At 44.9% G+C, this 25,411-nt stretch overlaps 1 protein-coding gene across 1 annotated transcript in view; it reads right to left on the minus strand.

Moving 5' to 3' along the window:
* Window positions 1–12,083: 12,083 nt before the first annotated feature.
* Window positions 12,084–25,411, minus strand: part of KCNJ9 (potassium voltage-gated channel subfamily J member 9) — a 30,424-nt gene continuing 17,096 nt past the window's right edge. The window contains exons 2-3 of the mRNA XM_029581791.1: window positions 18,512–19,497; window positions 12,084–13,768 (exon numbers count right to left, since the gene is read on the minus strand). Coding sequence (XP_029437651.1) covers window positions 13,455–13,768; window positions 18,512–19,448 — 1,251 coding nt within the window. The 5' untranslated portion in view covers window positions 19,449–19,497 and the 3' untranslated portion in view covers window positions 12,084–13,454. The remainder of the gene's footprint in view (window positions 13,769–18,511; window positions 19,498–25,411) is intronic.

Consider the following 25,411-nt stretch of genomic DNA (forward strand, 5'->3'; position numbering starts at 1 on the left):
GTGCCCTGCTACCTCCCTGCTGCACCAACCTAATTGGCACAAGGCCTGTATAGCCTGCCAGACAGACGTACTAGGAATTCTAGATATTACTGTACCTGAAACCTGCCAAAAAGACCCAGCTGCATGATTGCATACATTTCCATTAGGACTTCTACATAAGAACTGCCAATGCTGTGTCAGACCAAGGTCAATCGAGCCCAGCATCCTGTCTCCGACAGTAACTAATAAATCTCTAGAAAGTACTAGCAGATCCCAAAGGGTAGATCCACTTCTTGTTGCCCACTCCCAGAGATAGGCGGTGGCTTTCTCAAGTCTTCCTGGCTGCTAATAGTTTATCGATTTTTCTTCCAGGAACTTGTCCAAACCCTTTATAAACTCAGCTATGCCAGATACCTTAACCATATTTTCTGGCAACAAATTACACAGCTTGATTGTGCACTGAGTGAAAAAATACTTTCTCCAACTTTTTAAATCTGCTATCTGCTAGTCTCTTGGAGTGTCCTTTAGTCTTAGAATTATTTGAAAGAAGAAATAACCATTCCCTATTTATCTGTTCCACCTCACTCATGATTTTATAAATCTCCTTCTTAGTTGTATCTTCTTTAAGCTGAAGATCCCTAACCCGTGTAGCTTTTCTTCGTAAAGGAGCCATTCCATCCCCTTTATTACTGTCACTCTTCTCTGGACTTTTCTAGTTCCACGATATCTTTTTTGTTAGATGGGGCAACCAGAACTGAATGCAGTACGCAGTGTGGTTGCATCATAGATCTTTTCTATACAGAGACATTGTGATGTTCTCCATTCTTTTCCTAATAATTCTTAACGTTCTATTTACTTTTTTGACCTCCACCACCCACTGAACTGAGGATTTCACTATCTTTTAACCAGTGACCTATCCACAGTAAGACCTTGCCTTCTATGACAAGACTTGGTGAAAGAAATTCTCGCATGACATGTATCCTCCCATGTGGGAATTCAGTATTTTTGGAGCTAAGAGGTACAGCTCTATGGCAGCAAAACAAAAAAACAGGCCATCAATGATGGATTTAAGTCTAACTGGAAATAGTGTGAAGCTTATGTCTATATTTAAACTCATCAGTTTCAATGTTATTTCAGAAAAATTGAGCTTCAGTATTCATCATATTACTACCCCCTGTTTTTCTCTTTTTATCAACTTCTGCCCTAAACCAAGATGGCATACCCAGACGACTCCACTACATTCACCAGACTTGAGTGCTGGAGGCAAATAGTATTTGAACTAGCAGACACTCCATGAAACTAATGTGTAGCAGATTCAAAACAACTTTTAAAAAGTGTTTTTTCCCCCGGTCGATGTACATTTAAGCTGTGGAATTTGTTGCCAGAGGATGTGGTCAAAATAGCATAAACTGCCTTAAAAAAAAATTGTTTGGATAAATTTCTGGAAGGCAAGTCTATTAATATATATTATTCAGCCAGGCGTGAAAATCGCCACTTCCTAGATCTGGGAATGAGCAGCAGGGAAAGGATCTTTCAGTTACTTACAAGTGCCCTGGATTAACCACTGTAATGGGACAGAATGCTGGGCTCGATAGACCATTGGTCTGACTCAGCATGGCACTTCTTTTGCAATGACAAACCGTCAGCGCTGCTCTGTGGCCAGTGTGGAGTTTCATCTATCTCCATTCCCAGGCTCAAGCAGGTCTCCTTTGCAGCTTGCCTGGGTTCCAGTGGGCAGGAGACTAAAATGGGAGTCTTTGCTGTCTGAGCCATGATGCCGGTTCAGCCTTAATATATTCTAATTGGCATACGTTACTGTTATACTTGAAAATGAGCATTTCAAATTAAAGCAAAGTTTCTGCATTCCTTTGGTTTGTTGGATTAACAGCATACATGTTTAAATGTGCTTGCTTGTTCTTAGTAAAGAATGATAGTGCACATTAAAGTCTAGGGATATGCATTCATTTTGAAGGAATGTGGAAAGATGTAACAAAATGAGGCCATTTTCGATTCCTATGAAGGATGCCAACCGAAAAATAGGCCTCAGACAAAAATACATTGGTACAGCCGTACAACAAAATGGCGCCGTCCCTCTGGAGAAAGGCGCCGCAATAGCATCACCATGATGAGTCCTTCAGGGGGACGACGTCATTTTTAGTCGCCGGATCAAGAAAGAAGGTGCCGGAAGGCCCACTCCTGGGCCCTCGGCGGCTAGGATCTGGCGCCGAGCCCAGACCTCAGCCAGACCCCAGCATCGGACCGAGACCTAGGCCTGAGCCTTCTCCCATCGACTTCATTGTAAAATGAAAAACGAACGAAATGAATTAACACATTTTTTTTTTTTTTTTCATTTTTTATACTAATAAAATAAACGTGGAGGTGCCCCCGAAATGAATTAACGAACCGAACCAAATTTTTTCCCTCTGTACATCCCTATTAAAGTCTGTTTGCAAACCAGTGTTTTTCACCTATCGGTCATTTGTCCTTGCTGTCTGTTTCCGCTCTGGAAAGTTAAAACTGTAACCCTGGCTGAAGGCAGACAGAAAGCTTTGTTAGATTTACGCAGCCTGTTGGCTGCTTTCCTAGCTTAAAATGGTTGGGTGAGGCTCTGGGGGATCCAACAGAACTGGAGCGGACACCGGCAGAGCCAAGTGCTGTGTGATTGCTGTTACACTACTGTGCGTTAGCGTTGTAAGGTGCTTAGCTGCAGGCACTTGGGATGTAATGGGCAAACAAAATGTAATTCTAGTGCGCGTGCAGTAATTGAGATTCTCCATTTGACTCTCTTATTTTATTGGGCCCTTGTGGGGTTTAGCCCTCCTTTTCCGCCCCAGAAAGACTGGGAGGATCTTTGTTCCTGCTTGCTATTACAAGAGGCCTTGCTGTGTGCATTCGGGGGGGGGGGGGGAGTTTACCTTGTGTGCCTTGCAACCTGCTTTTCACTGGTGTATGGAGATGGAGGGGAATCTTATGCTTTTTTTGCCCATGCAGAAGCGAGAGCTTTCTGACCACAGCTGGTGGGGTGGACCATGTTGTACATTCTAATCCAGGCCTACCCTATGACACCGTCCACCCACATAAGACAAGCCATTGTGCTTTCCAGTACGGGGGCCAATTTTTCACCGTGCACTTTAGTTCCATTCCTGCCGTGTACTCTGGTTTATTGGAAACCTGGGCTGCGCCCTAGTCTTTTGAAAGCTGGAGCTGTCAACCACAGAACCAGAATCTTCTACTTTTTCCCTGCTTAAGAAAGATCCGAAGCTACACAACACACAAAAAAAATACACAAAAGCTAAGCTCCTCTCTGCCTCTGAACCTTGTTCACAACGGCAAAGGGACTGCCTCCCAAGCTGTAGCTGGGGATCGGGTAAGTACTGTTACACGTGGGACGGCCATTCCAGACTCCACAGAAGGAGAAGCTGCATTTGAATGGATCCTCCCATTTATCCATCCTACTTTGGTTAGTGGACCGATACTGAACACCCAGGGCTTAACTGCTAACCCGAGAAGGTGCCCGGGTTACAGATTCTTCACTGAAAAGATGGACGCCTGTGGCATAGGTCAGCAGAGGTAGTCGGAGCCCAAACAGTGGCGGAACACAAGGCACGCATGGGAGACACACAAAAGGGACCTCACTGGCAAAGGGAGAGAAGGAAGGAGAAGATCGTAGATGAGCAAGATCCATGCCTGAACGATAGGCACTAGGCAGGCACAAATGAGCAGATTTATCTGCCAACATCTTCTGCATTGCTTTATTACCTCCAGTTACTTACACAGAAAAAAAAACAAAAACTGAAGTTGTTGGCTGCGTTATGTAGGCCTGTGCCTGCCTACAGCTGTAAAATTCATATCCCTCGCAGACTGGCATTCCAGCCATGGCTCTCCAAAACCTCCCTTTCTGCGGGCCTCTGCAAATCTCACCCTAGATCTCCAAAATCCCATGCCACCACTCCCACACACACACACACACACACTCACTCACACACGCACACACACACTCTCTCACACTCACACACACGCACACACACATGCTAAAGCAACAGGATCCTTCGTGTGCAGTGAGCATGGGCAGTAAGCTGTGCTCACAGGCCCCTGCTGCGGGGAGAGAGAGGGGGGCCCACGAGCCCAGCCTTAGTTCCCGTGCTCACTGTACTCGTTGAGGATCATTGGAGGTTTTGGGGGATCGGGCAGCAGCCAAAATTCATCCCTGCTTATAATAATCTGCAGAATTCCTGGGATGCTCAAGCAACTTCATTAGCTGCAAATATGCCACCCACGGCATTTGTTCGAGTTTCAACATTTTATGTGTGTTTGGGCTGACTCAGGAGATACGGGGTTCTGTTGTGTGGAGATTTACTCCTCTGCATTACTTTTTTTTTTTTTTTTTTTTATACAGGATCAAGGCTGTTGTTGCCCTTCTCTCTGAAATGCTCTCTCTCTGGGAGTTACGCTCAGGATTTATCGCTTAATTAGTGCTTTTATTTTTCCCATCTGCTTCAGAAGGATGAAATGGCAACCATGCCAGGCAGGATCTGAACCAGCAAAATTCGGAGGTTCATGAAGATGTTGCAGGTGGATTCCGGAGCTGGCAGTGCTTATTGACGTTGTCCGTTTCCAATTTCCTTTCCAGTGGGCCGTTACATCAATGAGATTCGTTACAGGCTCCGTACCGCTGTTAGAGCTTGCCAACTTGGGCTGTGAAAGTTGAAAATGCAGGCTGGAGGAAAAGAACGTGAGAGCTTTCCTTCACCTAAGAAGATGGAAAAGGTCCGTCGAGGAGCCTGGCCTCGAAATGGCATGGGTGCACTCGGTATTTCATTGGACTAGCGAGGGGGGGGCTGTGGAAAATGCAGCTCAGAACGTTTTAAATAGAGCCCTGGTTAACAAATCCAATTCTTGAAGCGATCCTAGCCCTGCTGTCGCTTCTCAGCTGGGCTCCCAGTACCAACAAAAATAGCATTGGCTAATGCCAAAATTAAAAAAAAAAAAAAAAGAAATGGCTAAGTGTAGGCAGGTCTGCATGACTACAGGAGAGATTCTGGAAAATTATTCCTAGTAGGTTCTTCTGTTTTATGCGTTTCTTTTTTTCCTTCAGATGTCCAGGATGCATTTCTTATTTTAAGACCGTTGAATCTCAGAGTCTGCATTTGCATTTGTTTATACTGGAGGCCCTGGCAATATAGCTCCACTCTGGCCCTCTGCCTTTCTGCATTTTTGCTGGAAGCATTTTAATAATTGCTCTGCTGAACGGGTTCTGTTGTTTTCATCTCAGCATGCTACCTTGTGCTAGAAGCACCAACGGGTTCAGCTGCAATCTCCAGAACTTTCAGCCTTTCCGTCCACAGTCATTTTAGTACCCTCAGTCTTGAATTTTTGTGGAGACTGCACAAGCTTTTCATTTTTCTCCAGTGGCCTGCGTTTTAAGTCTTTGCATTCTGCAAAGGTTTCTCCAGCATTCTCCGTCCCTATCTTCCGCAGACTTAAAATGGTAATTACTGAAGGCGGGAGATCTGGGCTGATTAGGCTCAATAGTGGGAAAAAACCCAAACCACCTTTGTCTCAGAACTGATGCCATGCTGCCAGCGGGGTAGGGCTACGGCTGTCTCGGCTTGGAAGCCCAAAGGACAAAGAAGGCTGCCCGGCTAGCAACATGCAGCTTTCAGTTTCATCACTGGTGTTTTTCAGATGTACGCGAATGTTTTATAACCCACGTGTATGATATACGCACTTTTTATAAAAAACGTATATCTCTATCCCGCAACATGGGGCGGATTTTCAAAGGGATCCGTGCATATATTACGCGCGTAACCCCGAAAATCCGCTCCTGTGCGCGCCGAGCCTATTTTGCTTAGGCTCAGTGATGAGCACAAGCTCTGGGATGCACGTATGTCCCAGGGCTTGAAAAAAAGGGGCGGGGGTGGGGCGGGGGCATAGCCAGAGGCCTTCGAAGGCCTGCTAGGTCGGGGAATCGCGCACCGGCACTCGGCTGGCGCTCGCAATCTATGCCTGCCCAGAGGCAGGCGCAACTTAAATAATAAAGTTGAGGGGGGATTTAGGTAGGGCTGGGGGCGGGTTAGATAGGGGAAGGGAGGGGAATGTGCGGGGAGGAGCGAAAGGAAAGTTCCCTCCGAGGCAACTCCAATTTCGGAGCGGCCTCGGAGGGAATGGGGAAAGCCATCGGGCTCCCCTAGGGCTTGGCGCGCACAAGGTGCACAAGTGTGCACCCTCTTGTGCGCGCTGACCCCGGATTTTAAAACATGCGCGCGGCTGCGCGCGCATGTTATAAAATTGGCATAGATTCGTGCACACCGGGTTGCGCGCACAAATCTACGCCCGCGCGTAGGTTAGAAAATCTGGCCCCATATGCGCAAGTGTAGGATTATGTGCAAATATATGCAATGCATTGAAGCCATGTTTATCAATGCATTGAACGCGCCTACTTTTCCTATCTATTTAAAAAATGAACGTGTATATATTTTACACACGAACGTAAAGGAGGATTTATACAAGTCAGCCAGTTTTAAAACATTCGCACGTAAATGAAATTAACCAGTTTACCAATTAGTCCGCCAGTTTGCCCAGTCCTTCTCCAGGTCATCGAGGCCTGCCTGGTTCTTCAGCCTCAACTCCCCCCATTCACCCAGACATCCCACCCAGTCAGTGCTACACAAAAAAACTTTTAATATCACTTATGCCAGATAATTAGGTGTAAAAATACATAAATTGACAAATCTACATGCATATGTTTTGATCTTGCCCCAGACCGCCCACAAATCACCATTTTTATGTGTGTGTATATGTGCAGGTGAAAGTGAAAATACGTATCTATTTTTTAGTATAAAATATGGAATACACGGGAGGATTCTACTTATGCACGTATCATTTTGAAAATTCACCTCATAGACTGTAAGCCCTCTAAAGATAGGGAAATACCTACAGTACCTGAATGTAATCCACTTTGAAGTGGACAAGTGCAAGGTGATGCACATAGGGAAAAATAACCCTTGCTGTAGTTACACGGTGTTAGGTTCCATGTTAGGAGCTACCACCCAGGAAAAAGATCTAGGCATCATAGTGGATAATACTTTAAAATCGTCGGCTCAGTGTGCTGCAGCAGTCAAAAAAGCAAATAGAATGTTAGGAATTATTAGGAAGGGAATGGTTAATAGAACGGAAAATGTCATAATGCCTCTGTATCGCTCCATGGTGAGACCGCACCTTGAATACTGTGTACAATTCTGGTCGCCGCATCTCAAAAAAGATATAGTTGCGATGGAGAAGGTACAGAGAAGGGCAACCAAAATGATAAAGGGGATGGAACAGCTCCCCTATGAGGAAAGGCTGAAGAGGTTAGGGCTATTCAGCTTGGAGAAGAGACGGCTGAGGGGGGATATGATAGAGGTCTTTAAGATCATGAGAGGTCTTGAACGAGTAGATGTGACTCGGTTATTTACACTTTCGAATAATAGAAGGACTAGGGGGCATTCCATGAAGTTAGCAAGTAACACATTTAAGACTAATCGGAGAAAATTCTTTTTCACTCAACGCACAATAAAGCTCTGGAATTTGTTGCCAGAGAAGGTAGTTAGTGCAGTTAGTGTAGCTGGGTTCAAAAAAGGTTTGGATAAGTTCTTGGAGGAGAAGTCCATTAATCAAGTTTACTTAGGGAATAGCCACTGCAATTAATTGCATCAGTAGCATGGGTTCTTCTTAGTGTTTGGGTAATTGCCAGGTTCTTGTGGCCTGGTTTTTGGCCTCTGTTGGAAACAGGATGCTGGGCTTGATGGACCCTTGGTCTGACCCAGCATGGCAATTTCTTATGTTCTTATGTTCTTAAGTGCCTGATAAAGCAGAAAGGGAATCAATTAAATGAATAAATTGATGGAGAGGGGGTTCTGTATGTTAAGGATGGCATGAAGTCAAGCAGGGAGCAGAGTGCACTGTGGAATCGTTATGGATAGAAATTCCACATTTGACAGGGTATAGAAGTGGGTGTGCACTACTGTTCACCTGGCCAGAATGAAGAAAGAGATAGTGAAATGCTAACGGAAATTAGAAAGAGGGGAAAAAAATTGACAGCACACTAATAAAGGGAGATTTCAATGACCCCGGTATTGATCGGGCAAATGTTTAATCAGGCGTGGTAGGGAGAACATTTCTAGATGCCATAAATGATTGCCTCACAGAGCAGCTGGAATCGAAAAGAGCGGGTGCAATTGTAGATCTATTCCTCAATGGAATGCAAGAGGTAATGGTGGTGAGGCAGCTTAGCAATAATGATCATAACACAATTGAATTTTCCATAATCACTGGAGGACGTACATTAAGTAAAATTATTGCAGAAACATCTAACTAAAAAGGTAGACTACGATAAAATGACATCAGAAACAAAAAATAAAAAGCAATTACAAAGGTTAACAGTTTGCATAAGGCGTGGACATTGTTTAAAAATACCATGCGCACGTTATAAAATAGTCTGGCCGCTTACGCTTGTGCGCCAAATTTTAAGTGGGTGAGCGCGTGCAAATCCTGCTTCTGCCGTGTAAATCCGGGATTTTAAGAGGGGCGCGTGCTCACGCCAATCCCAATTTACCAGCTCCGCCACTGGTTCGCCCAATTAGCAGATAGGTCTTCCAAACCACCCCGGTACGATAGGCTGCACTCCCTCCAGTTACCGCCAGAGGCAGGCGTAACTTGAAGAAATAAGGTGGGGGGGGGGGATTTAGGTAGGGCTGGGGGGGGTGGGTTAGATAGGGGAAGGGAGGAAAAGGTGGGGGGAGCTAAAAAAAGTTCCTTCCAAGGCCACTCTGATTTCGGAGAGGCCTTGGAGGGAACGGGGAAAGCCATCAGGGCTCCCCTCGGGCTCAGCGCACACAAGCTGCACATGTGTGCACCCCCTTGCGCACGCCGACCTCGGATTTTTTTACTTTAATTCAAACCCATGGGAGGATTTATTTATTTATTTATTTTTGGTTTTTATATACCGGAAGTTCCTGTATACAATACATAACACTCCGGTTCACATTTAACAGAGATAACTATCGCCGGGGAGGCGGTTTACATGGAACATATCGAATATAATGAACGGATAATCTATAATAAAGTACAATCTATTATGAAACAACTAAGATCAACTTAGAACACAACTTGGAACATATAACTGAAGCAATATAAACATTACATTATTGCTGTAAGACAAGGATGGTTGTTTTTCTTCTTGCTTTTAGCTCTCTGGGAAAGCTTGACGGAAGAGTTTCACTTTAAAAGTAGTATGGCACGGCTCAAGGCGGAGGTCCGGTGGTAGGGAGTTCCAGAGGGACGGGCCCGCTGTAGATAGAGCGCGTTTCCTCAGGGTAGATTTTGCAGGTTGGGTGATCATTCTGTTCTGGTATGCCCTTCTGGTTGGTTTGTTAGAAGAGTGTAGTTGAAGCTGGAAGGTTAAGTTGAGTGGAGAGATGTTATGTAGGGCCTTATGAATCATCATGCAGGTTTTGAACTGAATCCTGTATTTGATGGGCAGCCAATGGAGATGCTGGAGGATCGGGGTGATATGGTCCCTTTTTTTGGCATTGGTAAGGATCCTTGCAGTGGCATTCAGTACCATCTGGAGTGGTTTGGTAGTATATGCGGGAATATGCAGGGCGCAGGAGAGAATTGCAGTAATCTAATTTAGGGAGAATGATGGCTTGGAGTATTGTGCGGAAATCCCTATAGAGTAGAAGGGGCTTTAGTTTCTTTAGCACTTGTAACTTAAAGAAGCATTCTTTTGTAGTGTTATTTATGAATTTATTGAGGCTGAGTCTGTTGTCTAGTAGTACTCCCAGATCTCTGACTTGAGGTGCGGTGGCATATCCTGAGGTGTCTGGAGAGTTGCTGGATGTTGGTAGGGCAGATTGATCCGGTGCTATTATGAGGATTTCAGTTTTGTTGGTGTTTAGAACCAGGTTGAGGCTGGTTAGAAGATCATTGATGGATGTGAGCTACTGTATAACCAAAAGGTTCATATTTATTTATTTATTTATTATTTATTTATTTTCATTCACTCATTTTTAAATTATTTTTTTATATTTTTTAACTATTTTTAACTATTTTTTTTATCTTTTATTGCTTTACTTTATTCATTTATTTATTTATTCATTTTTTCAAGAAGGAACAATTTGAACACAATCACATAGCTCACAAGTTTTACTCCCAGAGCCGGAGTAAAACTTCGCACCATCTACCGACTCCTCTTCTTTCTTTTTTCCTTTTTTAACTATATTCAATTTCAAGTTTTCTTTTATCTGTTGATATATCCTATACTGACAGCAAGTTGCTTTCCCTAGTACACCTATGGTATAATTTGACACCACTTTTGCTGTTGTTATTATTACCAGTTTGAGTAATCACCCTATGATGTAACGACATGTCTCTACATAAGCACTCAATATCATGTGATCTGCTGACACCCCCCCCCCCCCCCTGTTTATATCCTGTATTTTATGTTCTCTTACATACCATTATGATGTCTTCACACATATACATGTTTTCATGTACCGTTTTATAGTTTTATGATCAGTGATGTTCATCCATCCATGTATGTTATTTATTTAGTTTCATCTATCCCTATATGTGTGTTTTAATTTTAAATATATTTTGTTTTTTGATTCTACTAGCCCCTGAGGCAGCTCTTCACAAAGAGCGAAACTCGGCCAGAGTCAGGCCAGTTTCAATAAAGATCTCTCTTATACACACCGCTCTTCACTTTTTCTTATACTGCTACACAGCAATCTTGGATCGGCTTCCGATTTGCTTTCTGGGTAAATTCCAATTTATCCATCGAAGTAGGCAGCAAAGCTACTAAAGCAAAGTTGCTACTTAGCCAGATAAGTCTCAAAATGCTACTTATCCGGGTAAGTCAGATAGCCAGATAAATAGCACTTTTCAGACTTATCTGGCTATGTATTGGCTTGCCGCTGCTTAGCCAGATAAGTCAGAACTTGTTCACAGAAGTGCCGCTTTTAAGACTTAGCAGGATAAATCGGAATTTATCTAGACAAATAGCGTGCAACTGCTATCCTCTTATATTTTTACATTTAACTTTAAAAATATACAAGCGGAGATTTTACCTATGTAATTTACACCCAGTTACCCTCCCCCCCCTCCCCCCCCGTTTTACATGTGTAAATTGGTAGATTTTCTAATATGCGTGCGGCAGTGAAATGACCAGTTTTGCCAATCAGTCTCCCGGATCCTTCTCCAGGTCATCGAGACTCTCCTGGGTCTTCAGCCTTAACTCCCTCCCCCCCCCCCCCCCCCCATTTCAAACAGACTCCGCCGCCCAGTCAGTTTCTTACCTTTAAGACGTTCACTATCACCGACTCCAGATATAGAGCAAGTGTAAATATACGTGAGCGAGCCGCCGCATCTACACACATAAATTGCTTATAAAATAGCAACTTGCACGCGTAATTAATTGTTGGCCCTGTCCTGGAACGTCCCGGCCCACCCCTTTTGCACACGTGCATAATTACTCGCACACCCTTACGTGTGCATTTTCAGGTTTATAAAATAACATGTACGCAAGTGTATGCTATTTACATGGGTATATGCTGACTTTTACCACCGTACAACTTTTGAAAATTCACCTTGGAGGGGGTTTTTTTTCAGTCAACGAGCAATCAAGGGGTGGAATTTGTTATCCGCAGGATGAGGTGAAGGCCATCTGGCACGGCGGCGTTTAAAAGGGATTCGAACAAGTTCCTGGAGGAAAAGTCCATAAGGGCCATTATTAGCCACTCAGAACTGGGAAAAGCCACACTGGGAGCGAGCAGCAAGGAATGGATTTCCTCTGGAATCATCTGCCAGTACCTGTGACCTGGATTGGCCTCTGTCAGAGACACTGTCTGACTCAACTTGGCATATTTTATGATCTTATGTCACGTTCTTGTGCACTGTTCTACTGGCAATTCTTATTTTCCAATTATAAACCTATACATGCAATCCCCACTGTGAGCTTCATATAGCAGCAGCACAGCACTGACTCTCGTGTCTGCTTTTTTTTTTTCTTTATAAGAAAATAAGGACAATGGAAGAGTTTCAGTCCATAGCCATTCGTTCACTTTCCAATTTATATCCCCAGGTACCTGGGGCAACTTTAATAAAGAAATTAGTTAAAGAACAGGGTCTTGGATTTATTGGGAGAGGGGGGCAAAAGAGTAACAATACAACACATTTAATAGGCGTGTTGACCATCACTGGCCATGTTGCCTGTCCATCGGGCATTCTCATATTCCTGAGGCCTGAACAGCACCCCCCTGATGCAAGCAGATGGTCTGCATTTCTTCAGTCGTTTCCTATTTTCAGCAGAGGGCGGCCATCTTTATTACCTTAGCTTTTCTTCCTGCCAGGCTTCAGCTGGCTCATCTTGTCCACCCTTGGTCTGTTCAATTTAATTTACAACTTATATTCCACCTTCCATGATCAAACACTTCTTCAAGGCAGATTACAACATATCAAATCATAAAACAATTACAATAAAATCATCTCGGCCTGCTTATGCCCATCCACTGGTTATAACCATCGATCAGGCACCTGACTACTTAACTGTGTAACTGCTCTTGTGAGCACATAAAACCCAGGGGTGGCAGTCTGCTCTCAGCGATCTGGTCTGAGGTTTGAGCAGGTTTACAGATGCGCACAATCTCATCCAGCCATTCAACACCTCGCTCCCAATCTTGCCCTCATTCAGCAGGTACTGTGCTGGTGTATGGACCCCAGTCTGCCACTGGCGTGTGCCTAAATATTGCCTCCTGGGACCCAGGTTAGTCATTTAACGTTTTTTTTTTCCATACTTACAGAATCAGCGTAAGTAGCCAGATTTTTCTCACCCTAATTTTCGTGTTTCCACTGTACCTGCACTTGCATGGTTCTCCCTTATCCATCTGTATACCCATGAACAGCTCAATCTTTCCTCTAACCACTTAATCCGCTGGTTACACAGTCCCTGTGGATGGCATGCCCTGCTGTGTGTGCATAAAAAACTTGCATTGTGTCATTATAAAACTATGCTTTTTTGCCCACTACAGTTTTATAATGACTATTCCTCTGTGCCATTAAAGAAATTAAAAAGTGCAACTCTGCATTGTGCTTACATTTCGTGAAATTTGCCTGCTTTGTTTAGAATTTTTCAAGCAGGGCGACACCTGATTTAGCCTTTGGCTGTATGTTTGTTTGACCTATGCCAACTATATAAGTTTCATATATGCCATAATATATACTTTCATGCTGTCATTTGATCATCTGATTAATCACACTTTATGTATATTAACTGCGGGTCTTCCATGAGGCTCCCCATTCATAAATCCATTGCTCCCGCAATCCATAAAGGTACTCTTGCACACCCGGGATTATCTCTTATCTATCAAGTCATCTGCATGTTTATTTCTCATTACCCTTTACTTATGTGACCATTTCTCCCCTTGCTCTCCGATCCATTATAACTTGGACTCGTTTGCGCAGCTGGTTAAACTGCCATTCCTCTCTTTGTTCCCTGCTTCCTTCTCTGTCCCTTCCTCCACCTTTTCATCCAGTTGACTAGGAATTGACCAGTACAGGTGAGCATCCATGCGGGCGGCGGCCTCAGCCAGTTCTCTGGCGCTGCAAGAAGGAGTGGGCACCTCGAAGGTCTGGTGGAAGCTGTTGTAGTCCACCTCGTAAAATCCATCTTCCAAGGTCAGGACAGACATGAATCGGTGACCCCAGAGCACTTCGTCCACAAGGTAAGAGCTCCTAGCTTGGCAGGTCATTCCTGCGACAACAAAATCCCATATAGAGTAGTCATTAATCGGAGTCCTGCCTCCTTAGAGTCAATGCATGTTTAAACTCTATCCTAGCCGTTCTGTTCTGTAGCTACGCCAACGTCACATCTGCAAACCCATCCACATTTAGACTAACAATTCAGATTAATTATGCACCTATCTTCTAATCATGGAAATCCCCTTCACTTTGAATGTTTAAACAAACTTATCTTGTGTAGGTAGGTAATGCCCAATGATTCTTTTTTTGTGTGCGCCCTCATTTGTCTTCCTACATTATTTGTGCCTAGCTAATTGTATAGTGCACAGAATATATACTGTACATTAAAATCACTGTAGCACTACACTTAAGAGGTATCAGAGAAGCAACGCAGTAGTTTCTCTTGGTTGTTGTGTGCTGGAAGTGACCTCACCACAAGTACATTGACAGATGAATAGAACCAACAGAAGATCCTATACAAGGAAGCAATCCCCTGCCTCTGAAGTGTTGATTCTTCTCCAATAGGACAGTGAAATAATTACTTCTGAACCGCGGTGCAATTTGTGTCTGCTTTATTTCCACCCCTCTAGCCCTGTTCGGAAGCTCTAAGCTTGAAGTTGTTGCCATACATGAAGGTTTGCCACTAGAGGTCAGAAAACCCTCAGAAATAACCAAAAAGACAAGATCATATCCACGGGACTAGCAAACAACTGTGAGATTATTCTGATGCAAAAAAAATACAAAAGGAGAAATAAAAGAGGCTGCACCATGGCAGTTTCTGAAGTTGCATTCAGGATGAGCAGAGATTTCAGTGCGAAGACCTGAACTGGCTTACGACAGCAAGGAGGTGGCTGAAAAAATAAAGGCAAGAAGAACAGCATTCAAGAAATGCGAAGGATCCCAAAAAGGAACACAGGGAAGAATATCTGGTAAAACTGAAGGAGACAGGGAAAGAAATCAGGAGAGCAAAAAGTCAAGAGGAAGACGGTATTACCAAAGAAATAAAGCGAGGTGGCAAAACATTTTTCAGATATAGGAGTGAAAGAAAGAAGGCCAGAGTTGGTAGTGTAAAATCGAAAGGCAAGAAGGAGCAATGCGTGGAGAACAATGAAGAAATAGCAGAAATATCAGTTAAGTTTTCATTAAAGAAGACCCTGGAGAAGGACCGTCGCTGGTTGACAAAAACTGGAATGGGAGTCGGGTAGACGCAACCCCATTTAGAGAAGAGAATATATGGGCAGAACTAGGAATAAAAGTGGGCAAGGCAGTGGGGCCAGAAGAGGTATGTTCCAGGATACTAAGGGATCTCAGTGATATGCCAGCAGGTCCATTGAAAGACCTGCTGAATAGATTCCCTGAAAAACGGTGGTGGTGGTGGTCCTGCTTCATAAGAGTGGGAGCTGAGAGGAGCCTGGAAACTACAGGCCGGTGAGCCTCACCCTCAGCTGGGGGTAAATTAATGGAGACTCCGCTGAAGGAAAGGAGAGGGAACTATCTAAAATCTGGACCCAAAGTAGCCTGGTTTCATTATAGGAAGGTCCTGTCAAACAAATCTGGTTGGTTATTTTGATTGGGTGACTAGAGAATTAGATCAACATAAGAACATGCCATACTGGGTCAAACCAAGGGTCCACCAAGCCCCGCATCCTGCTTCCAACAGTGGCCAATCCAGGCCATAAGAACCTGGCAAGTACCCAAAAACTAAGTCTATTCCATGTTACCGTTGCTAGTAATAGCAGTGGCTATTTTCTAAGTCAACTTAATTAATAGCAGGTAATGGACTTCTCCTCCAAGAACTTATCCAATCCTTTTTTTAACACAGCTATACTAACTGCACTCGCTCAAGAAAAGCACTTGCTGTGATTTACTTAGATTTCAGCAAAGCTTTTGATATGGTCCCACATAGGAGGTTCATGAATAAAATGATAAGCCTGGGAGCGTGTGCTAAGGTGGTGGAATGGATTACAAATTGGTTGATTGACAGGAGACAGCGTGTAAGGGTAAATTGAACTTACTCGGAGGAGACAACAATATTAAGTGGAGAGCCTTGAGGATTGGTTTTGGGACCAGTTCTGTTCAATATCTTTGTGAATGACATTGTGGAGGGGTAAGAGGGAAATGTTTATCTATTTGTGGATCATACCAACATCTGCAATAGAGTGAACCAGCCTGAAGGAAAAGAAAGAATTGAAAGTGATTTAAGGAAGCTTGAAGAATGGCTGAAGGGTTGGCAGCAGGGATTCAATGCCAAGAAGTGCAGAGAAGTCCAAAAGAGCTGTATGTGATGGGGAGGTGGAGAGGGGGGTGAAAGAGAGGGACCTTGGGAGTGATAGTGTCTGGCAATCTGATGGCAACAAAACAAACTGACAAGGCAGTGGCTAAAGCCAGAAGAATGCTGGGCTGCACAGAGAGAGGAATAACCAGCAGGAAAAAGGAGGTGGTGATGCCCTTGTGCACGTCCTTGGTGAGGCCTCACCTGGAGTACTGCGTTCAGTACTGGAGCCCGTATCTGAAAAGGGACAGAGATAGGATGGAGGCAGTCCAGAGAAGGGCAACCAAAATGGTGTGGGATCTGTATCGGAAGACTTACGAGGAGAGGCTGAAGGATCTGAATATGTACACCCTGGAAGAGAGGAGGTGCAGGGGAGATAGGATACAGACCTTCAGATTCCTGAAACGTTTTCTGTTGGAAAGGAAAGAGTAAAACTAGGAGGTCACAATATGAAACTCCGGGAAGGGGGGGACGGGACACTCAACCGACATCACAGAGAGGGTGGTGGGTGCCTGGCCTCCCCTCCTGGAAGAGATGGTAAGGACAAGAACTGTAATGGGAATTCAGAAGGGCTTGGGAGAAACACTGTGGATCCCCAGAGGCTAAAGGATGGGAATGAAGGAATGGGGTAATCTAGATTTAGCTTTAGGTGCAGAATTTCCACATGAGGGTAATCTGTACGGGGTGGCAGTTGCCAACCTTATTAAAGCCATGGGGTAACCTGCATGGAGCAGCAGTTGCTACCGAAAGCAACTTGCTGGGTGGACTGGATGGCCTGTTTGGTCTTTATCTGCCATCATTTCCTATTATTATGCAAGAGCAAGCAGTTTTGCTTTAAAGTCTATACCACATCTATAGGCAGCCTCACCTATAGGTTTGAAAATGCAAGACAAATGATTAGTCCTGGGGGAATTCTGCACTACTGTGAGGCGCAGAATTTGTGCAGAACTCCACTCTTACGCAGAATTTTTTTTTTTTTTTGCGCAGAATTTTAAACGGCCCAGCAGGCCGCAGGTGAAGCCCAACCCATTTGCAGCTGAAGACGAGGGAAGTGCTGGTGAGCTGTAAGTGGAGCTCATCCTCCTTGCGGCCGAAATGGAAGGAGGCCTGATGAGCCACGAGCGGAGGCCATCCCGCTTCTGGCTGAAGACAAGAGAGGCGCTGGTGGACCTCGCTTGTCACGGCTGAGGAGTAGCACTGGCATGGCCTATGAGAGTTAGTGTGTGTATATGTGTGCACAGATTGACAGGCATAGAAGGGTGTGTTTGAGATTTGGAGCCTTTGTGTCTGAGTGAGGGTGTGTGTGAATGAGGGATTTTGTGTGGGAGGGAGCCCATGTGAAGGGGTGTATGTGAGTGAGAGAGAGAGAGAGAGAGCCTATGTGCAAGGGAATATGAGTGTGCAAGAGAGAGATGGAGCCTGTGTGAGTGCGTGTTTGCCAGAAAGATTTGGAGCCTATGTAAGGGGGGTAGGGTTTGTGCAATAGAGAAAGGGAGTCTTTGTGAGGGTGTGTATGTGCGCAAAGTGAAAGGGAGCCTGTATGAGGGTGGGTGTGTGTGAGAGGACTAAAGGATTCTGTATGAGGAGGGTGTGTGTGCAAGAGAGAGAGCCTGTATGAAGTGTGTGTGTGAGAGAGAGGGACAGAGGGAACCTGTTTGAGGGTGTGTATGTGTGTGTGTGTGTGTGTGAAAGAAGGAAGGTGCCTGTGTGAGGGGGTGTGTGTGAGAGTGTGACAGAGGGAGCCTGTGTGAAAGGCTGTATGAAAGAGTGGTCACATTCTGGGAGTGGAGGGCTGGAGGGTGGAGATAGTGGAAGGGGTTGAGCCTGGAGGGGCAGGGGAGAGATAGTGGAGCAGAAGGCAGAGTGAAGGGGGTCTGGCCAGAGGAGAAGGGAGAGAGGGGAGAAGGAACACACCTTCAGTGTACTTCGAGGGTAATTCTCCTCATTTAAATCATAGTTTTTCTGTATTACATTTTAAGTTAATTACTCAAAGACTGTGCTGTATATTGTGCTATTCTGGCCAATATAAAGTTTACAGAATTTTACAATTTTGTGTGCAGAATTCCCCCAGGAGTAAAATATGTGCCGAAATGAGTGGTTACAGTGACGTCTTCAGCCAGTTCTTCAAAGCACTCCTATCATATGTGGTGGTTAAGTGCCTGTGAAATTTTTGTATAAATAACATATTAACTTTATACATTTCTTTTAGGATGTAAATTATGATGCATTATGAATAATAAAAAAAAAGAACTGGGAATAGTCTGTGTTTTCAATATAAACTTACCTTAGGATAACGGGATATTTTAGACCTGATCTTTTTAAATTACTCGGCTAGCTGTTCTTTTGGGTGGTGTGTGAAATCCCCATAAATGTAATTCACTGTGTTACTGCTACTTAACATGAATGATGCTACTAAACACCAAGAATTAGATTTTTCCAATTTCTGCAATATACAACAGACCCTTTTTCATACTGATACAGTACCTGTGGCTTCCACCATGCCTTCCAAGATGACGACAATTTCAAACTCATCCTTCTCCAGCTGGTGCTTTGAGACCTCCCAGAATGGGCTGTGCTCGTTAATCTCATGGCTGATAATGAGAGGCGAGACCAGAAAGAGACGATCATCCCCAGTCTCAAAACCCACGTTGATATCTGTCTGATTCAGTGGGATGAACTCCCCCTCCAGCGTCTGCTTGGACTTGATGAGCTTGGCCCGAATAGAGGCCTCCACTATATGCGAGTTCCGCAGGTCCCCAACCCGAAACATGAGGCACAGCCTGTCATCCCGGAGTGAGATGACAGCGTGTGAGGAAAAAACCAGCGTCTCTGCCCGTTTGTTGGGCTGGGAGATCTTCACAAACATGCAGCCCACCATGAAGGCATTGACCATGGAGCCTAGGATGGCTTGGAGTAGCAGCAACACAATGCCCTCGGGACACTTGTCCGTAATGACTCTATGGCCATAACCAATAGTGGTTTCCGTCTCAATGGAGAACAGGAAGGCGGATACAAACCCATTGAGATTATTCACGCAAGGCGTCCAAGTTTGGTCCTCTAGGTGATCTAAGTCCCCTCGGCAATAGGCAATGAACCACCAAATCACACCAAAAAACAGCCAAGTGATGGCATATGCCAGAATGAAGACCAAGAGGCTGACCCGCCACTTTAGGTCAACCAGTGTGGTGAATATATCGGTCAGATAGCGATAAGTCTCTCTTACATTCCCGTGCTGCACATTGCAGCGGCCATCCTTCTCCACGTACCTCTGTCGCCGCCGGGATTTTTTATCCCTCCTTTCTGCCTCCCTCTGCTTCTTGGTAAGAACAGGGAGCTTAGATTGCCGGGAGATGACTGGGGGTTTGGCATCAGATCCTGAAGTTTCAAAGATGTTAGAGGGTGCAGAATTCTCTTTGGCCATCTTAGTGCTCTGGAAAGACCCTCCCTGCTGGGGGTCTTCTTAAAGCCTACTGAAAAAAGAAAGACGAGATGAACATCGGAGTTAGAATAGAAAAACATGGCAATAAGAGATCATCTAGGCTAGACCCACCCATACCTATGTTGTCTCAGACAAATGTTGTTCTAGCCTGCTCTTTAAAAAAGTCACCTGCTGTCTGGATAACCTGTTCCAGTCCTGGGCTTCCCTAAAAAGTCAATTGCACTCTTTCCTCTTGATATTTATTCACTGGCTTTGGGGTTGTTTTTCCTCCATCTCATCATATGGGAATTTTAACAAGCATGGAATATTCAATGTTGGGTTATGTTAAGAACATAAGAAATTGCCATACTGGGTCAGACCAAGGGTCCATCAAGCCCAGCATCCTGTTTCCAACAGAGGCCAAACCAGGCATAAGAACCTGGCAAATGCCCAAAAACTAAGTCTATTCCATGTTACTGTTGCTAGTAATAGCAGTGGTTATTATCTAAGTCAACTTAATTAATAGCAGGTAATGGACTTCTCTTCCAAGAATCCTTTTTTAAACCCAGCTATACTAACTGCACTAACCACATCCTCTGGCAACAAATTCCAGAGTTCAATTGTGCGTTGAGTGAAAAAGAACTTTCTCCGATTAGTTTTAAATGTGCCATATGCTAACTTCATGGAGTGCCCCCCTAGTCTTTCTATTATCCGAAAGAGTAAAAAAACGATTCACATCTACCCATTCTAGACCTCTCATGACGGTGGGGGGACATGGAAGGAAAGTTCCCTCCGAGGCCGCTCCGATTTCGGAGCGGCCTCGGAGGGAACGGAGGCAGGCTGAGCGGCTCGGCGCGCGCAGGCTGCCGATTTTGCGCAGCCTTGCGCGCGCTGACCCCGGATTTTATAAGATTCGCGCGACTACGCGCGTATCTTATAAAATCCGTTGTACTTTTGTTCGCACACACATTTGTTTTTAAGATCTACCTCTAAGTTAACTTGATTAATAGAAGTTAATGGACTTCTCCTCCAACTTATCCAAACCTTTTTTGAACCCAGCTACACTAATTGCACTAATTTTTCCTATTTTCTCTCTAATTTTGTATTTTTCTTAGTTTGCTGGTCTTTATTTTCTCATAGTTTTGATTTCCTTGTTTGACTTTTTTTTTTTGCATTCTTTACCTTCCTTCTCCTTTCCCCCGCTCTGACCTCTTTGCCCGTTCCCCTCCCCAGCCTCTCCGTTTCTTACCCCCCCCCCCCCCCCCATCTCCCCCCGGGGCAGGCAACAGCTGTGAACTCTCTCCCTAGGGAGGGAACCGGCGGTGGCGGCGGCGGCAGCAGCAGGAGCTCCTCCTGGGCTGAGGCCTGAGGAGGGCAGCTCTTCCTGGGTTGCGGCCCGCGGCGGTGCCTCCCTCCCATGTCCGGGTCTGCCTTCAGAGTAAGCGGCTGCGTGCTCGGGCCCGCCACAGCCAGCAGCGTCTCTCTCCAAGCCCGCCGGAAGGGATGCATGGCCGAGGCGTGGCGATACGTACAGTGACAAACCACCGAAAAGAGAGGTCCGAAATACTCGCAGGAAGCCCCGAACCGTGCCGCCTAAACAAGAAAGCCCAGCCTTCCAGGATAACAACGGGAGCTTCAGCCGGCTGTGCTCTTTCAGCGTCTGACAGCAATGGGGAAAGGTTCTTATTGTTCTCCTTCCCCTGATGCAGATGTTGTTTATGACCTCGAAACACGGCCCGTGCTGGGATGGCCTTGAATTTTAAACCCATGGCGTCGCTTGGGTTCCAGAAAGATTCATGACCTAGTTGATATAGCAAGCGTGTCTAAAGTTGTGTTTTCAGCACTCTTCCCAAGGACTCTGTTTGCGATCGTGAGGTTTCAAGGGGATGCGTATCTAAATGACCTCAGCTGATTTCCTATTTGGGGGGGTTTTTTATGTGCGTTTTTTTGAAAAACAGTATAGAAAACATATGAACATGTCACATACAGGCCTATGATTAAAACATTGTGTGGCCTATGCAAATACGCGTTTGTGAGGTCTTTTCTTTGAGGTCCTTGCGATTTGTCTCGTCACCAGGTCCACACTGCTTGTTTACGCAGGGCTGTTTGGTGGTTTCTGATTTGGTTCTCACAATGATGTCGCCACGCGGCTCCCACCTGAGCTTGCAGCGCCGCCTCAGCACCGTGTAGCATGGCCCCCAACCTCCCTCCGCCCTTCAAGGTTGTTCACGTTGCTCACTTCTGGACTTAGATTAAAAATCCTTGCTAGCTAAAAAAAAAAAAAAATGTGCACCTAATGTAAATTAGATCAGTGGTGGGGGTATAAGGTCACTTAGTGACATTTGATTCCTTGTGTTGTTTATTTTTAATTTTTTGGGCAAAAAAGGGTTCCTCCTGATCTTTTGAGCTCCCTTCTCAATGGGGCTGGGATCTGGCATCAGAAGCCTTTATTCGCACCTTTTCTGGGGGGGGAGGGGCCTTCCCACATCTAATATCCTCTCCCAACCTGCTTTAGTCCAGTCCTCGGCAGGGGGGACGACACCATGCACTAGGGCCTCCTTCCAGAAGTCCTGCAGTCATAAGCCATGGATCCGTTATGCGACGGCATGACCCCCCTCCCTCGGCACGTGAATTTTACCTCTGGGATATCCTCAGCCCTGGCCAACGTGGGGAGCGGGGGGGGGAGGCCTTAACTGGGAATGAAAACCAAGCCCCCCCCCCCCCTCTGTACGGCCATGCACAGCACCGAGCCACCAGGCTGTAATTATTTTATAACAACGGGCAGCTGCCTTAAAAGAAGGCCTAAAGTCAGCCATTGTCGTCCTTCACAGCTGCAAATGAGATTGCAGGTGACCAATCAGGAACCTGCCGTCACAGCACTGCAACAGATGCAGACAGAATATATGATGGCATTGGGTCTAAATCACATCCTGGCAACGGAACAGGAGCCCAGGGAGCGACAGATCCCCACTTGCTGCTGAATAAAGCCATTACGGCCGACTATGTCAATGTTTGAAACCTCGGTGCAGCATGAATTGACTATAAGAAAGGCCTTTGATAGCATCCCACGCTCTTGAATAATAAATTGCCCTGAAATGTACAAAGTGAACCGTCCTCTGATTCGAGTACATCAAGTTCACCCTGAAAATGTGGCAGACTACGCTCCGCCTGAATTATGAAGATGGTCAATACATCATCCCTAACATTAAGATCCAGCAAGAAATATTTCAGGGAGATTCGCTGTCACCACTTTTTATTTTTTTGTCTGACATTAAATCCACTAATGAACTCCTTGGGCTATGGAATCAGCCTTAATCCTGGAGCTACCAATCCCCTACTGATGACAACTCACCTACTATTTGTAGATGTCTTGAAACACTATTGCTCCTGCGATGCTCATTTAGCAGAACAACTCCATGTACTGTAATGAAGAGTTTCTCAGGTGACATCAGGTTGACCTTTGGACTTGTCAAATGTGCAAATGTGACCTTCCCTTAGAGGAAAATTTAAGCAAACCTGAAAACATCTCCCTGACTGAAGATTGCAATATAAAGGAGCTAGAGCCAGGAAGGTGAATATAAATATCTAGGTGGAAAAATTCAGCATAAAGTACTGAGAGAAAATATCAGTAAAACATACTATAAGAAACGGAAGTTGATATCGAAAAGCGCCTTAACAGCAAGGAATAAGATGCAAGCTGTTAATCAGCTTGTAATTCCTGTGCTCTCATACAGCTTTGGAATAGTAGATTGGCCCTATAAATATCATGAAGGATTGCATGCAAGAACAAGAAAGCTCCTCCGTGCCTATCAGCTAATCTAGAAGAGCCAGTGCATGCTGAGATTATACATCCCTGCAGCTGAAGGCAGTATGGGTCTTACAGAAATAGATTGTACAGAGAGAGAGCTAACAGAATAGGCATTCAGGCATAGTTAATGGCATCACCAGACCAACATGCCCAACGTGCTGAAGTATGAAAGTAACCAGCATCATTGGTCTCCGTTCTTAAGCTTAGACTACTGTTCCAGCAAATAGAAGGAATGACTGAAAATCCACCAGGACTCCAGGGGAAAGAAGCTACAGCATTAGCCAAACAAGAGAAAAAGAAAAAAAAAAACAACTTCCTTAAAGATTCAGACCAGCAAACGGAGAACTGGCAAAAGCTCAAATACAGTGGGAAGTAAAAAAGTTATTTCAGGAACCCCACGTAGATCAAGATTAGACACAGCGGTGGCTAAGGGAGGTGGACGCAGGTTTCAGATTAAGAGATTGATAACTGCGGCACAAGATCGGGGACTACAGACCAGATGGTTCGCAGCCGACATAGAAATAAAAATGGAGAAATCCCCTTTCTGTAAAAACAGTACTGGAAATGGTTACACGTCTCGGCGCTGGATGGGACGTGCCGATATCAGAAGGCACACAACTAGGTGGCAAGGCTCATCCACTGGAAGTGGTGTGAACCCTAATAGCACCGTACTGGGAAAATACCGGGATCACAACCCCAGCAGAACTGACGGGAACGAGGACTTTGTGATCGCCCGGGACGTTCCTTCTCCAACCAATAGCAAGATCGATGCTAGAAAACCAGGTGTTAGGGTAAAGGAGAAAAAGCACAGGAACGCCATTGCTGACTGAGGTGTCAGTGCCCAGCGACCGTTCAGTGGAGAAAGGCACGGAGAAAGCAAAGATCCTTAAATGCCAAGAGATGAAATCAGAGACCGAGAAATGTGGAATAAAGATACGGAAATAGCTCCAATCATATTGAACGCCACGGACCTGATTAAGAAGAATTTCCAAGCACATCTTGATATGTTGCCTATACAGATCACACCCTAAGAAACTCCACAAGTATTAGAAACGACATTAGCAGTAAAATTAAGATATTGAGATCATTCCCAGCAGCCCTGGTTATAAACGTGGCTTACTCCTGTTAAGATATGTGCATTTGGAGAGTCTGCCCCGGCTGATCTTTAATTGGTGCTGCCTTCCCCAGCTAAATGGGTCAACAGAAATGATACAAACTGCCTTTATTTAAAAATTCTTTGCCCTTGCTTATTTCAGAGATTTCACTGTTGACAGTTCACACGTACCCTGCTAGAGTCTGAGCCGGAGAGAAGAAACCGTGCTCTAATTCCAGTAACGACCCCAGGGCCCTGCACGGGGTAAACAGAATACAAAGCTGTCGATGTGTTTTTGGGGGGGTTGTTTGGACAACCTCACAAGGATATAGGTTTGCTGCACTAATGGTCTAGTTCAATGGGTTACAGAATAGAGCATTTCAGCTACTCTGTTTCACTGTGCTCTCTTTCACTGTAATCTGTATATTTTTTTTCTCTTTGTTATCCGTCTTGCGCAATAATATTGAAAATGCAGAATCTAAATGGAATATCAAGAATGTTCTGCTATGATACAAGGCGGGACCATGCGTTCCAGTAACAAGACCAGGAGAAATTCTGAGATGTGAGTTCTTAATCCCGCCCCTGCTATGATTTTTGTGCAGGTCACTGCCATCTCCCTGTGCCTCAGGTCTAATCCCATGCCCAGGCGCTGCCTGACCTTTGGTGAGCCATTTTATCTAACTGTAATTAGGTAAAAAGAAATCAGCAGTTTAATCTAATTTCCCTTTCTGTATTAAACCCAGCATTTAATGTAAAAGTGCTGAAGCCTTATTCCCAGTGCTCCGAAATGCATCCATGTTCCATCTCATAAGGCAGCTAAAACGTTCCCTCTTTAAAGAAGGCAGTTGGTCCCCTGCAAACTTTGGAGGAGGGGCTTAGGCACTTGGCAAGCCCCTTCTCCATTTTCAGAGGTATTAACCTGTTAATGGGAAGTGAGGGGAAAGGCTGTAATGTACCTGATTCCAAGAAGAAGATTTTCGATATGTTAAGGGCTGTGGCTATATTGGAGCTGCATCTTTCTGTGAACGGAAAAGGAAAGCGATAAATTGAGAAAGCGAGATTCAG

The sequence above is a fragment of the Rhinatrema bivittatum genome, chromosome 16 (genome assembly GCF_901001135.1).
Source record: "Rhinatrema bivittatum chromosome 16, aRhiBiv1.1, whole genome shotgun sequence".
Classification (NCBI taxonomy): Eukaryota; Metazoa; Chordata; class Amphibia; order Gymnophiona; family Rhinatrematidae; genus Rhinatrema; species Rhinatrema bivittatum.